Source organism: Amblyraja radiata, chromosome 3 (genome assembly GCF_010909765.2).
Source record: "Amblyraja radiata isolate CabotCenter1 chromosome 3, sAmbRad1.1.pri, whole genome shotgun sequence".
NCBI lineage: Eukaryota > Metazoa > Chordata > Chondrichthyes > Rajiformes > Rajidae > Amblyraja > Amblyraja radiata.
This window is the reverse complement of record NC_045958.1, coordinates 66,045,202-66,060,554: the sequence shown is the minus strand read 5'-3', so window position 1 is coordinate 66,060,554 and position 15,353 is coordinate 66,045,202. Positions and strand designations below refer to the sequence as shown.

The window sequence follows — 15,353 nt, the reverse complement described above, 5'->3', positions numbered from 1 at the left end:
TAGCATGTGATAGATGGATACTGGTGAAATAATGTTGGAGGGATGGTAGTTCTATAAATAAGTAAGAGAACATTCATGTTCTTCCAAAAAAACGTGACCGTCTGAAAGGGCAGATATGGTCTAAACAAACTACTGCTGTATTAACAGTGGAGCACATCTGCAGTGCTGGTGCTGGAATGTGGAGTTTGTTACATCAGGAGGTTGAGTATGCGGTGCGGGATCTGAAGCACCCTCCTGCCTCTGATCTGAAGGTGATCATTGTCCCTCGAGAAGACACAAGTAACAGATTCAAAGTAGAAACAACAAATTCAGAACTGGAAAGTTGGAAAGGATGCTGAAGAGATTCACCAGAATGTTATCTAGGCTTGCAGGCTTGAGATATAGGGAGAGTTTCGATAGACTGGTGCATGGGACGCAGAAAGGTGACCTTATTGATGTCTACAAGATCATGAGTGACATGGATAATGTGAACCCTCGCCTTTTTCTCAGGGGAGAGGATTCTAAAACTGGAGAGCAGAGGCTTAAGGTGAGAGAGGAACTATTTAAGAGGCAACTTATCACCCGGAGGATAATCAAGTCGAGAGTGTTTTATTGTTATATGTCTCGGATGGGACAATGAAATTCTTACTTGCTGCAGCACAACAGAATATGTGAATATGTAAACATAGTACATAACGGGGAAGAGGAAAAAAAAAGTTCAATAAATAACAAATATAGTGCAATAATAATATAGTCTTTTGCAGTTCAGAGCTCGGAGCTCATTCGTTGTTGTGTTTAATAGCCTGATGGTTGTAGGGAAGAAGCTGTTCCTGAACCTGGAAGTTACAGTTTTCAGGCTCCTGTACCTTCTTCCTATCCTGATGGCAATGGTGAGTTGAGTGTGTGGCCAGGATGGTGTGGGTCTTTGATGATTTTGGCTGCCTTTTTGAGGCAGCGACTACAATAGATCCCTTCAACGGTGGGGAGGTCAAAGTCGGTGATGTACTGGTCACAACTTTTTGTAGTATTTTCCGCTTCTGGACGTTCAAGTTGCTGAACCAGGCCACGATGCAGCCAGTCAAAATGCTCTCTACTGTGCACCAGTAGAAGTTTAGGAGAAGGTACACAAAAATGCTGGAGAAACTCAGCGGGTGCAGCAGCATCTATGGAGCGAAGGAAATAGGCAACGTTTCGGGCCGAAACCCTTCTTCAGACTAGTGGGGGGTGGGGGGGGGGGGGGGTGGGGGGGGGGGGGGGGGAGAATCCTGTTCGACATGCCAAATCTCCATAATCTTCTCAGGAAGTAGAGTCGCTGATGTGCCTTCTTTATAATCGGTGTGCTAGGTCGAGGAAAGATCTTCGGAAATATGCACGCCCAGGAATTTGAAGTTTTTGACCCTCTCCACCATTGATGTGACTCTTCCCTTACCAAAGTCCACAATCAGTTCCTTGGTCTTACTGATGTTGAGAGCCAGATTATTGTGCTGGCACCATTTGGTCAGTCGGTTGATCTCACTTCTATACTCTGACTCGTCCCCACCTGTGATTCGTCCAACAACAGTGGTATCGTCGGGGAACCTGATGATGGAGTTCACACTGTGTCCGGCAACGCAGTCATGGGTTTAGAGTGAGTAGAGCAGGGGGCTGAGCATGCAACCTTGAGGTGTTCCCGAGCTAATTGTTGATGAGGATGAGGTGTGTCCGCCAATTCGAGCAGACTGTGGTCTGGATGAGGAAGTCCGCAGAGGGATGCGCAGAGACCCAGTTCCGTGAGCTTGGTAACCAGCTTGGTAAGGATGATGGTATTAAACGCTGAGCTGTCGTCTATAAACAACAACCTGGGGGTGCTTTCTTCAGTTGCTGCCTGTATGCAGGAAGAAGCAGCACCGCTCAATGGTCAGATTTTCCAAAGTGAGGGCGAGGGATAGAGCGATAGGTGTCTTTGATGGTCATGTAGCAATGGTCGAGGGTGTTTGATCCTCTGGTGCTGCAGGAGACATCTTGGTCTTATTTTTGCGTATGGCGTGCACAGCCTAAAGTTGTAGGACAACTTGCTCTATTTGATCTTACTTGATTGTGCACGCCAGGTTGATTGCATTTGTCGAAACAGGGCGGACCACATGAAGGTTGCAATCTCCCAACCCCAGACATCTTGGTGGAAGTTAGGGAGCGATTTCTTCAGGTTGGCTTTGTTGAAGTCGCCAGCAATGGGGGTAGGGTGTCTGCTGCTTGTTGACCACGGCGTGCAGCTCCTCCAGTGCCAGACGGACGTCTGCCTGGGGTGGGATGTAGACAGCGATCAGGATGATGGAGGTGAATTCCCTTCGTAGGCAGAAGGGATGGCACTTCACAGCCAGGTGTTCCAGGTGTGGAGAGCAGGAGATGGACAGGACTGCCACGTCTGAGCACCACGCAGAGTTGACCATGTGGCAGACGCCCCCCCCCCTCCTCTCCCTTTCCCAGATGCCAGTGTACGGTCCATGCGATGGATGGAGAAACCTTCAGGCTGGACTGCTGAGTCTGAGGAGCTGGGAGCCATGTCTGTGAAACAGAACACAGAGCATTCCCTCAGCTCCCTTTGATAAAGCAGCCTTGCCCTTAAGTCCTCCACTTTATTTTCAAGGGATTGTACATTGGCCAGTAGGATAGTATGGAGAGGGGTTCGAAATCCCCTGCGTTTCAGTCTGACCTGAAATCCTGGCCGTCGGCCACGTTTCCGGACACAATGGAGGCCTCCCCTTTGTTTCCAGGTACTGTGCTCACTGTACCTGCTGTTTCTGCGAACCTGCTCTGGGACGGGGATTCCCTCAGTCGGCAGCTCCAGCTCCGTTGCTCCTGGGAGATCCTGCCCGTCGGCTCAGGAGGTCACCCCGATGTTTCCAGGTACAGTACCTGTGATCCTCAGCCGGGTCAGGTATTCTCCAGCGATCGAGGGATCGCTCACAGACGGCAGCGCCCACAGCTGCTGGAGATCACGATATCGCTATTGCCGTTAGATGCACTAGCAGCTTGTCCGTTCCAGCGCTGATTTCTGCCATTTCTTTGATCCAGGTAAGCTGTGAAAAACTATATTTTATTCTGTTCTGTTGCGCTACTGGCAAAATGTTGCCACAGGCAGGTGCCATCTTAGGTCCTTACCTGGGATGAATCCATACCTGGGATGAGCTGCCAGAGGATTGTGTGCAGTTTTGGTTCCCTAATTTGAGGAAGGACATTATTGCTATTGTGGGAGTGCAGAGTAGGTTTACAAGGTTAATTCCCGGGATGGCGGGACTGTCATATGCTGAGAATGGAGCGGCTGGGTTTGTACACTCTGGAGTTTAGAAGGATGAAAGGCAATCTTATTGAAACATATAAGGTTGTTAAGTGTTTGGACACGCTAGAGGCAGGAAACGTGTTCCCGATGTTGGGGGAGTCCAGAACCAGGGGCCACTGTTTAGGAATAAGGGGTAAGCCATTTCGAACGGAGATGAGGAAACACTTATTCACATAGAGAGTTGTGAGTCTGTGGAATTCTCTGCCTCAGAGGGCGGTGGAGGCCGGTTCACTATACTTTCAAGAGAGAGCTAGATAGGGTTTTTAAAGATAGCGGAGTCAGAGGATATGGGAACGGGGTTCTGATTGGGGATGATCAGCCATGATCACATTGAATGGCGGTGCTGGCTCGAAGGGCCGAATAGCTTACTCCTGCACCTATTGTCTATTGAAGCTGCAGAAGTGTAAGAAATTGCACTTTTAAAAGACATTTGGACAGATGTATGGATCAGAAGGATATGGGTCAAATGCAGGCAAATGGGACTAACCCAGCATGTCAATGTGGACAAGGTGAGCCAAAGAGCCTGTTTCTCTGCTGCACAGCTCCATGACTTGATAACTCTGTACATTGGGTAATGAAACACAATTTTAATAACATTTCATCTTGGGAGAATTGGTAAATTATTAACTCAAAAATGTACTTATTAGTGGGAATTGAACCTTGAATTTCCAATCATCGATTATCCTGTATGATTCATTAAACTATATTTGCAAGCTTATATGTCAGCATGTGAGTGTGTCAGCTACTTCCAACAGTATCTTCCCTATGTTTTTAAAATTAGATATTCCCTTTAGTGATAGGTCTAGGGGTAATTTATTGAATCAGGATTCTGATGATCTTTTTTAAACAAAGACATAAAACGCTTGAGTAACTCAGAGGGTCAGGCATCATCACTGGAGGACATAGATAAGTAATATTTCAGGTTGAGGCCCAGCACTTGTGTCTTTTGTTTGCAAACCAGCATCTGTAGTTCCTTGTTTCTTCAGCTAATCTCAGATGTCTCTTTTTTTACTACTATCAATTCGTGAGGCTGTGAGCTGAGGCCTCATGATTTCCTGGATCTTCTGAGTGAGCCCAAATATTGTCCAAAGCACCTAATTGATTTTCTAAGTGTGCCCGACATGGGGACTATATATCAGCAGACAACTCCATTTTAGCAGGAAAGCCTGTTTTAACCCTTGCATTACAAGCAACAAATGTCTTGGATTAATTGAGCAGCACTGGGGTGGAGGCTCATGGTGGGAGCATTCGTGGAATCTTCTCTACTTCATGGAGTTCTTGGGAGATGAGTAACACCTGTCTGATCTGCACAAAACAGAATGTTACTGGATATATTTTAATTTTCACCATCTCACTAGCAATCAGAGCGGTTTTTGTTTTGCCAGCCCTGAATGGAATTAAGATCTATAATGAGTGGCAGCTTAACTCCATCAAATTAATTTCAAGCAATGAAGACAAAACATAGCCATCTTTTTTTTCCTCTCTGTGAGAGTGAATAATCAAGACTGTTCTAAGGAACAATCTCGCAACATTAACTCTTTCTTTCTGCACATGCTACCCTACCTGCTGGATGTTTGTAGCATTTCCTCCTTTATTTCAAATTTTCATCATCAGCAGATGATTTTTGTGTATTCTCAAAGGTATTAGATGAAGATCAGCTTTTGTGCCTGCAGCATTAGGATGTAACTTCAAAATTAAATAAATGACAAGTCTGATTACTTTAACAATTCAATTTATTGAAGGAGTGAGGTGGTGCTGTTGTATATTTTGTACATGCCCAGTGCACCCTCCAGCTGCTTGTTGCTGCAAGAGCTCAGCAAAAACAACACATCTGATGTCAATTAACTGGTTTCTATATAACTAATGAGATTAATCCTTTTGGGGAAAAAAAACAAATAGCAGAAAGGGAAAGCAAGATTGCATTGAGGTTTTTTTAAACTCTCTTAACAATTTGTTTTTGTAGTTTTGAGCTGCAAAAGTGTAAATTGTTCTCATTCTGGGTGTGGGGTTGCTTGAAGTTGGATTGTCAGGTTGCTGGAGGGAGCTTATAATCGTGATGAGTTCAATGGGCAATTAAAATTGATCTGATTTGATTGTTATCACACTGCTACCTGTGGAAGCTTGCTGAGTTCAAATTGATGGCCACAATTCCGACATTGCAATATTGACTTCATTTCAAAAGGTGATCTGATATGAACTCCACTGCTTTTGGGCAATCTAAATTGAATGTTTGAAGTGTAGTATTACTATAAAACTATTTTCATTTGTTGTGTGAAATGTTAAATAATTGCGACACTTAAAGCATGGTACCATCTGTGTAAATTGACTTGTTTACTCTCCAGATGCACCTTGTATCGCATCTCTTGCCACAAATCTGCTTTGTAACAATATTTGTTGGCAACTCGCTATTTTATGTTATCAACCTGATTCTAATTTGGACAACAAGATGAGATGCAGAAGGTGAAATTTGTGAAAATTGACCTTTATCTGAGTTGTGACATAATATGGTAACTGATGTGAAAACCAGAGAATTGTGACATATCCTTGGGCAGATTGCAGAGGGTAGAAGCGTTAATTTCTCTTCCTCTCTCTACTTCAGCATACGACACGAACGTTTCACGATCTTAATGGGGAAATAGTCAAGAAAGATTCTGGCATATGGGTTAATGGATTTGATTACACCCTAATGTCTCATGTTACTCCATATATACCTGAAATAAATGATACAGTGAGGAGTCCATGTGAGGATGCACCTTTTTGTGGATTTCCTTGGTATTTGCCTGTTCATGGTTTTATCAGGTAAGGAATTTACTCTCATTTAATCTCGTTGCCACCTCTCCTTGCATACAATCATTGACTTTTAAGGGGACTGGCTGCTGTGTTTCCCTCCATTTATCCAAAATGACACCTCATGAGGTGCTTGACCCTGGGTTGATGTGAAAGATGTGGTGGGGTGGGGGGGGGGGGGGGGGTGGAACCTCCCCTGATTGTTGTCCCTATGTTACAAGGGTCAAATGTGTTTTAGAACATAAAACAGTATAGCTGCAAGAATAGGCCCTGAACATGATGCCAAGATAAAGTAATCTTTTCTGCCTGCACACCCACCATTCCCCACGCTTCTTTTAAACTTCCAATCTTAAAGTTATGTCCCCTAGTCTTTGACATTTCAATCCTAGGAAAAAAGGTTATGACTGTCTACACTATCTATAACGCACATAATTTTGTATATTATCACGTGCAGTCAGAAGTTAGTCTGCCTTTCCTAGAGCAGGCAAAAATACCATTGGAGTAGTAACAGCCTTTTCTGGTAACATAGTTAGTTAATGTCAGTTGTTTTTGGTTTTGTTTAGCATGTTTATTAACTAGGTTTTATGGTCTTCTAGGAAAAACTGGTATCTCCCTGCTTCAGAGCTTCCAACCAGGGCTCCTGTTGATTTCAGGCTGATTTCCAAATATAAGCGGTCTCCACAGCATATGAACTTGACCATTGAGGTGGACGGTATGAATTTTTACTTTCTCCACAAAGTACATATAAAAGTTATTGTACAAATATATAAGCTGTTGCCTCAGGACTACAAGTTGCATGTTCTTCCAAGTTCTGCAATAAATAAAAAAAATATCAACAGCAACAACAAAAATAAGAAAGACACATTTGTGCTGGATTGGCTCGACAAGTCAGGCAGCATCTCTGCATAACATGGATGGGTGATTTTCTTGTGTCGGGAACCTTCTTCAGACTTTTTTAATGGTGTGGGGGGGGGGGGGGGGGGGGGGTGAGTGAAGCTGGAAGGGAGGTGGAGGCAGAATAAAGCCTGGGTGAATACAGGTGACAGGAAGGGGATTTATAGGCAGAACATTGGACAAAGTACTGAGATGACAAAGGCAAAAGGAAGTGAGATAAGGAATAACAGTGAAGAGGCGTGAAATGTGAAGCCAGAGGAAGGAATATAGGTGGAAGGGCTGCAAGAGCGAGAAAGGGAAAAGAAGGAGGTGGGGGGGGAGTTTTCGGTTGTTTACGTAAAATTGGAGAATTCAGGGCGGCACGGTGGCGCAGCGATAGAGTTGCTGCTTTAACTGCCCATGCCTTAACTAGTTCCCAGCCCATCATGATTTTGAGCTCTTCCGCCATCTCCGTGCCTTTTCCTCTGGCAAGGAATCCTCTCCTCCCAGTGAAGACACATTCTCCTGTCCCCAACATTCCCCCTCCTCATGAACCTCCCCTCCCCTCTCTGGACATTTTTATTTCCAACTGCTGGCATGACACAACACTTGACTTTTCTACTCCACTTACCCACTCCAATCTCGCCCTCTTTGAGTGCACTGATCCCTGCTCACTCAGTAACACACATATTGGCATCAAACACATTGAAGTCTGGTGAACTGACCTCCACGCTGAGCCCAGGTGGCAACTCTGACACCCCCTCAAACCCACCCCTAGACCACTACCATTTAAACTCCCCTTCCCACTCCCATACTGACCTTTCTGTCCTGGGCCGCCTCCATTGCCAGGGTGAGGTCACACACAAACTGGAAGAACAGCACCATTCTGCTTGAGTAACATACAACCCAACAGTATGAACAGTTGAATTCTCCCCCCCCCCTCCCCCCCTTTCCCTTTGCCCCATTGGATGCACTAATTTCTCCTCCTCCCCATCCCATCTCCTGCCTGTATTCCTTCCTCTGGCTTCATATTTCACGCATTTTCTTTGCTTATCTCACTACTTTTGTCTTTTTTACTCTGGTCATTGTCTAACCATCTGCCAATCAATACCCTATTTTCCTGTATCCACCTCTCACTTGCCAGGCTTTCTCCTGCCCTGCCACTCCTTCAGCTCTCTCCCCTTGGATTGTTCTGCCATGATCACTGAAGAGGAGTCCCAACCCAAAATGTTGCCTATCCATATCCTCCAGAGATGGTGCCCGACCTGCCAAATTACTCTGGATCAGAATTATTTCATATATACTAGCACTGCAGATGCTAGTATATATGCAAATAGACAGTTACTCTAGCACTTCATCTTTTTTTTAAAATATCCCAGCATCTCCTGTTCCTTGTGTCTACTTGACTTTTAAGTTTGGTTTTACCTTGCCCTATTTGCCCTTGGTCACCTTCTGGGTTTCACTGTGTACATTGTTACTAGACTGTAATATTTATATTGTGAATTAGTTGAACTGTGACTGTTTTCCATGAAACAATCTGTTGGCTCACATAACAACAATGGTTGTGTGTGTGTGTGTTGGATAATGTTAATGTGCGGGGATCTCTGGCTGGTGCAGACCCAGTGGGCCGAAGGGCCTGTTTCTGCGCTGTATCTCTAAACTAAACTAACTGGATATTGTTATTTTTTAAAAATTTATATATAATTATTCTGGTAAAATATTGTGTGAAGTATGCCTTCCCTGACTGCATCAATTTTAGTCTGCTCAACACCACTACCTTATGGCTAACGTTTGAACTGCATGTTACATTTTTATTTAAGGATATAGTTGTTCAATTATTTTTAAGGAATATATATAAAGCTTTATTTTATCAACTTCCTCTCTCATCATTGCATTACTTTCGTAAAACAAACCTGAGTCATGCCTGCTTCCATGTTTATTCATCTTTTGTCTTTAATTAGGTTGTATCTCTGATATTTCCTTCACTGCTCAAAATGGTAAATTAAGTGTTGTGAAGATAGACACAAAATGCTCAAGTAACTCAGGCAGCATCTCTGGAGAAAATGAATAGGTGAATTTCAGGTCGTAACCCTTCTTCAGATCTGAAATCTGCCCGAAACGTTACTATTCATTTTCTCCAGTGAGGCAGCATGACGCGCTGAGTTACTCCAGCATTTTGTGTCTCTTTGATATAAACCAGCATTAGCACATAAGTTAAGTGTTGTGCTGAGTGATCGCTGTTGAGGATGTTCGACTGCAGTCTGTTTGTTCAAAAAGCAAGTTGCTAGTGGAGAGTTCTGAAGAGGGAGCCTTGTGTTCAATTAATTTACTTAGGAAACAATTATATTCAGTAGTTTGACTACTTTCCATCTCTCATTATATTTTTCCTCTTTGCGTAGGTCCCAGTCACATGACACTGTACATACGACCACGTGAAGGCTCATCCATCACCATGACCTCTGTTGGGGATGGGAATTCTTTATACAACAGTGATGGAGATTATTTCTTTTTCTATTCCCATGGACTACAGGCTCCCCCTTGGCAATTTTGGTTGGAGATCCAGGTAAACCTACTTGTTCTAGTCGCCACCTTGCGTTAACTTGTGGTATAGGCAATGATGCTAATTTGACTGCATTAACTGGGATGAGCCAAGATGCGTCTTTGGATCAGAATTATTTCAGATAGAGAATAGAGATAGAGATAGAGAACAGTAACCAGTGAGTTTTTCATATAAACGGGAATGTTATTATCACGTGTACCGAGGTGACTGGGAAAGTGGAAAGACTATGCATGATTACAATCAAGCCGTCTATAGTGCACAGATACAGGATAAAGGGAATAACTTTTAGTGCAAGATAAAGTCCAGTAATGTCTGATTTAAAGATAGTCTTGAGGGTCTCCGATGAGGTAGATGGTAGGTCAGGACGACTCTCTAGTTCAGGGGTCGGCAACCTTGTTCTGCATAGGGGCCGAGACGCATGTCTGAGCAGATGGCGGGCCACATCTATCACGTGTACACGTGGATCCCGTCCCCATCCCGCCCCGGATGGCAGGCATCAAATCACGTGTTCACAGAAGGTAGATAAAAATGCTGGAGAAACTCAGCGGGTGAGGCAGCCTCATGTTTGGGCTACTGCTCAGGGCGCCCGGCCGCTGCTGTCCGGGGCGCCAGGCTGCGGGCTGGGTGATTTCGGGTTACGGGCCGCAGGCTGCTCTCCCCTGCTCTAGTTGGTGATGGGAGTTCAGTTGCCTGACAACAGCTGGGAAGAAACTGTCCCTGAATCTGGTGGTGTGCATTTTCTCACTTCTGTACCTCTTGCGTGATGGGGGAGGGGAGAAGAGGGAGTATCCGGGGGGGGGGGGGGGGGGGGGGGGGCGACTCTTCCTTGATTATGTTGGTGGCCTTGTCGAGGCAGCAGGAAGTATAGATTAAGTCAATGGAAGGTTGTTTGGTTTGCGTGATGGTCTGCATCCACAATTTTCTGCAATGTTTAGGCTGCGCCTACAATTCAAATTACAATTCATGTAATTATAATGCCTGCCTTTTTTAGTTAATTTGTGCAGCAAGAACCCATTTCGCATGCCTTGTCTAAGAAGCTTATGGACATCTTGGATACTGACCATCCAGTTTTCTGCCCCTGCATCTTGCTTCCCATCTCCTGCCCCACTGTGCCAAACTAGGCCTCTCCCCAGTCCAGCCTCTTAACCTGCATCTTTCCTTAAACAAACTATTTTTTGGCTTCCCCTCATGCCCTCTCGAAGCTCATCTCATAAAACCCTCCTTGTGTTTTTTCATCCTCAAAACCTAAGGGGACTCAGTGGGTAGGACGAAGAAGGGATGGGTACCTTTTGTAACTTTGTCAGTTCCTTTATGGCGACTCTTTTGTGTACTTTGTATGTAAAAACAGAATATTACTGTACCTAGGTACAAGCGATGATAAAGTATCATCATCTTGCAGCACTGATACAGGCCCTTCCACACATTTATGGGGGGGGGAAAAAATCACATTGTCCAGTGGACAGTCATAATTTTTGGAACTCTCTTCCTCTAAGGGTAGTGGAATCAGTGTCTTTGTATTGTTTTTGTAAAGCAGTGGCCAGACACTAAGAAAAGGGTGAAAGGCTATCATGGTTAGATGGGGCCATGACCATACTAAATGGTGAGGCTTGCGAGAAGGTCTGAATGGCTGATTCCTGCTCCTAATGTGTATGCTTAAAATCACTGCTGTGGGCAACAGCAGAAAGTAATAAGAATGCCTGTGACAAGCTGGCCTGTGTCTGGAAAGCTAGTTTGGGGTTGGAGATGTGGCAGTGGTAGCAGACACATTACAGTTGTGCAAAGGCATCATTTAATTGCACCTACACCAATACGAGTTCTGCTCATCCCACCCGAGTAAGGACTATGTTTGAAGTCAATCAAAGATTTACTCCACAGCTGGTTTGGGGGTGGGGAAAGAGGACTTGTACTTTTTTGGAACTAGGCGTGAGGGGCTAAATGGTGCACAGCTTGACTCGTGCTCTGAACCTGAGGTTCTAGAGTTTCATGTTGAATTTATTTTTATTGTTTTGGTCAGCCATGATTGAAAAATTTCACAGCCTCTATTAATATCCTTTAAATTTCCTTTACATTTTTATTTTCCAGACTCTTGACCCGACACCTAAAGAGAAGGTTATTATTGCTGTAGCTTCTCATTATTTATTTGGAGAAGAACAAAGGACAAGAGAATTGATTGCTCTGGAAGAGAGGTTTCCAGAATGGTGCTTTACATCAAGCTGGTGCAGTACTTACAACTCGTTTGTCTTCTGAATGTCTAGAATGGCAAATCGGGGTAAGAGATTGAGAATATACTTGTGGTATATTCCTTACTGCTGCAGCTTCCCTGTAAGGGCAGAGAAATATCTAAAACAAGGGACCATATGTCAATGATTATTAAATTTGATGACAAATATTTTGGAATTAAGGAAAGATTGAAATAAGTGAAACTTCAAGCTGTTGCTGGGATCTTCCTGACCTCAATTTTGTGGGGGGGGGAAATCACTTGACTCATTTGATAAGTACTTTTGATGGTGGCTGTATTGTGTTCATTGCCTATGCCTCAGAGAACCAGCATGTATTTTTCCTATAGTTGGCCTCTCAAATTCAAATTGGTTGTAAGAAGTCACATGTGAAGGTTGATTTTTAGGAAAAAGACTTGAGATGTATGAGTGTAAAGATAATTTTTTTTTCTTGTTAACTGCGTGTCCTTGGTTTATGTGTAACTTAATTAATGCCTATGAACCAAACTATTAAAATTAATGGGTTAATGGATGAGGTGTAGCAATATTACTGTGAAATAACTAAGCCATTAACCTTTGAATTTCAAAGTTACAGAAAGATTCATAAAATATGAGCCTATAGAATAAATGCACTCAATTTGTTTTCAAAGACATTAGTTTTTCCCTCAATTTTCAGACAACTTAACTCGGAAGTGTTCACAGGAATAAGGGAGACTGCTGAAGATATTAAATATTTGGATCATGAACACGTGCTACCTGTTCATGCTCATGGCATTTAAAATATGATGCTTGAGCAGATTCTCAAAATACACTCTTCTGGTGCCGTGCACATTTGGGACGAGGGGTGCGGGTAGTTCACTAGTTGCAATCGAACAAGTGTTCCATCAGAATAAATATTCTCAATATTAGGCAGCTAGTATGCATGGATCCATTTATGGCATGGAACCATATTGAGTTTGTTAAAGGTTTAACAATTATTTTAAAACCAAATGAACCAATTTGTTTAATTTGTATATCATTTGACTAATATGTTGCTCGGAGTTACATAACATATTGCTGTTCACTCTTTTCTAAACTAAGCGTTATTTTAGTAGTTTACAATGGAGGCAATGAAGTTGCTAACTTGAAATTTATGTTTGCACTGGAATGCATGAATTTTAGATTTCTCAATTGAAAAGAAAACTGGAAAAATACATGAACAAAAACATCTAGTGTTAGATTAATATAAATGAATTTCTTTTATGCTATGATTTTTGTTTTTGGATCTGCCGTGCAATAATTTGAGCTGATATTTCTTGATTTTGATAATCTGTATAAACAGTAAAATTAATTTAATTATTGGTTGGATACTGATTATTCAGGATACTCTGGTGTAATTGAATATTAAAAAAATAAAGATATTGAAAATGAAGAGAACCCATATCTTTAAATACTGCAATTTAGTGTGCATTGATCGTGCTGTGACCACACTTTGTGGTATCAAAACATTTGAGCTCAAGTTGAATGGAACCATGAAGGATTTAAGGAATTGTTGGGTCAACAAAAAGAGTAAAGTGCATGCGAGATTTCTTGCAGCCTGACTGGTATGTATCTGTTTTTCATTTTGTACTATTGTGGATTTCGAGACCACTATGTGATTGGTTGAATTTTAAAGAGTTTTATTAATGACAAATGTGTGTGCAACATTTCTGCTTATGATGCAATGCAGCTTTCTTACCTGCTCTTGTTTCAAGTTTGGGTTGGAAGTGTGCGGAGAAGTACTGTATGTTTGGACTAGTTAGAGCTGAAATATACTTTATCCGTAAAAGTTATTGGGTTAAGGATGAAAATTAATCTAACATGAAGCTCCATTGCAATAAGATACTTTTTCCAGAAGTTTTTTTTTCAAACTCTTGCTTCTCAATGGTGGTTTGCTTGGGTCTGAATCTCTTTTTGGCAATTTCTTTAAATTTGGAAATTTATTTTTCCTGACTGACTTGACATTTTTTCTTAGCTTAATGTTACCAAAGCTATAATGCATCTATTAATTACTTAAGTTTGTATTTTTGGCAGAGCGGAAACCAGTGACGGTACAGATAGTGATGCTGATAAGACTAAGATTACTGGTGTAGGTTATCTAAACCAGCAAAGGACTGTTGCTGAAGATGATGTGGCTAAGAACTGTAGAAGTGTATTGGAGCCAATTGAAATTGCTCCTTTTATCCTGTATGCTTTTATTTACAGGAAATATCAGCTTATCCTTATTGGCCCTTTTCATTTGGATGTTTTGTGAGGCATTATGTCATGTTTTTCTGTGGATTTCTTAATTTTGTTGCTGACTTGTGTATTAAGAAACTATTTTTGATCGAATTTGGAAAAAATAAGGCAATGCATACAACAATTATTAAATGACAGTGCCCACTGAATTGTAATGTGATACTTGTATTCACAAACCCTTTGCATTTGTAAACATTTAAACAGATCATGTGGAATTGTATTCTTTAGAAATACTGGTATGGAATACAAGAGCAGAGTCATTGAGTCTGCCATGTTGGAGGAAAGATGCTTTATAGAAGATGCAGAGGAAATAGGATTATAATGGAACCAGAGCTATACAGCATGGAAGCCTTGGGGCCCAAGCCACCCATGTTGCCTAACTGAGCTGGTCCTTATCCTTCCAAACTTTTCCTATTCATGCACCTGTCCAAGTGTCCAGTAAATGTTGTGATTGTTGAAGTAGAAATTGTTACTCTCGGATCACAAATTGAGGGGCAATCTGAAAGGAAACTCAGAGTTGGATCTCCATTATGTCTCAACAACTTGGTGGGTGGCACCTGCTGAACTTGCATGATTACTGATGCTATTATTTTTGCGGCATTTCTGCTCTGTGACAAATTAAGCAGCTGGTTGTACTTCAATTATGGGCAATTGTTAATACTGCAGTACTATGGTGGGCACTCTAGTGGAATCATTGACAGTGAATATCTGAGTTTGCACAGAGCTGGTTAACCAAGTCGCCTCAAATGATACTATTTATTGGATTGTTGAAAACAACAGGTCTCCAGGCTTTTACAGGACAATGAAAATGGGGTTTGAATTATGCAATTGGAACTGCAGATGCTGGTTTAAACCAAAGATAGACACACAATGCTGGCGTAATTTGTGTAACCCCGCCAGGTTACAAATGCCGTCTCTAACCCTGTATCTGTGTCCTGGCATCCTAACTGGAACCAAACTGCCCTTGGTTATTGTGAAAATAACTCTACAGGCCTTATGCACACATTTTACATTTCTATTTTGTTGAAATATATTCAGTAAATAAGTTATTAGAATTGATGGGGATTTCTCAGTTTACAATGTAATCTTTCAATTCTGTTAACCACCACAGTATATTCAAATTCAGTCACAGACAGCATCAGTAACTAAACACACTGAAAGGATGAGAATTCTAAAATTTTTAAAGCAAGTCATGACTGCACAGGAAAAATAGTTAGACAGAACCATCTTTATGCAGAGAAAGACACATGTTTGTGTTAGTATTTTTGCAGTTTGATCTTTTCACTAATTTTTGTTTTAAGATGGAACTGAACTGTTTCCTGTGAAGTAAAATGATTAATGATTTTTGTCATAAATATCTGCCACA

At 42.2% G+C, this 15,353-nt stretch overlaps 1 protein-coding gene across 1 annotated transcript in view; it reads left to right on the top strand.

The window, feature by feature from the left end:
- ermp1 (endoplasmic reticulum metallopeptidase 1) overlaps positions 1–13,147 on the top strand; it is a 43,293-nt gene extending 30,146 nt beyond the window's left edge. The window contains exons 13-16 of the mRNA XM_033017959.1: positions 5,895–6,094; positions 6,679–6,794; positions 9,355–9,518; positions 11,598–13,147. Coding sequence (XP_032873850.1) covers positions 5,895–6,094; positions 6,679–6,794; positions 9,355–9,518; positions 11,598–11,762 — 645 coding nt within the window. The 3' untranslated portion in view covers positions 11,763–13,147. The remainder of the gene's footprint in view (positions 1–5,894; positions 6,095–6,678; positions 6,795–9,354; positions 9,519–11,597) is intronic.
- The last annotated feature ends 2,206 nt before the right edge of the window (positions 13,148–15,353 follow it).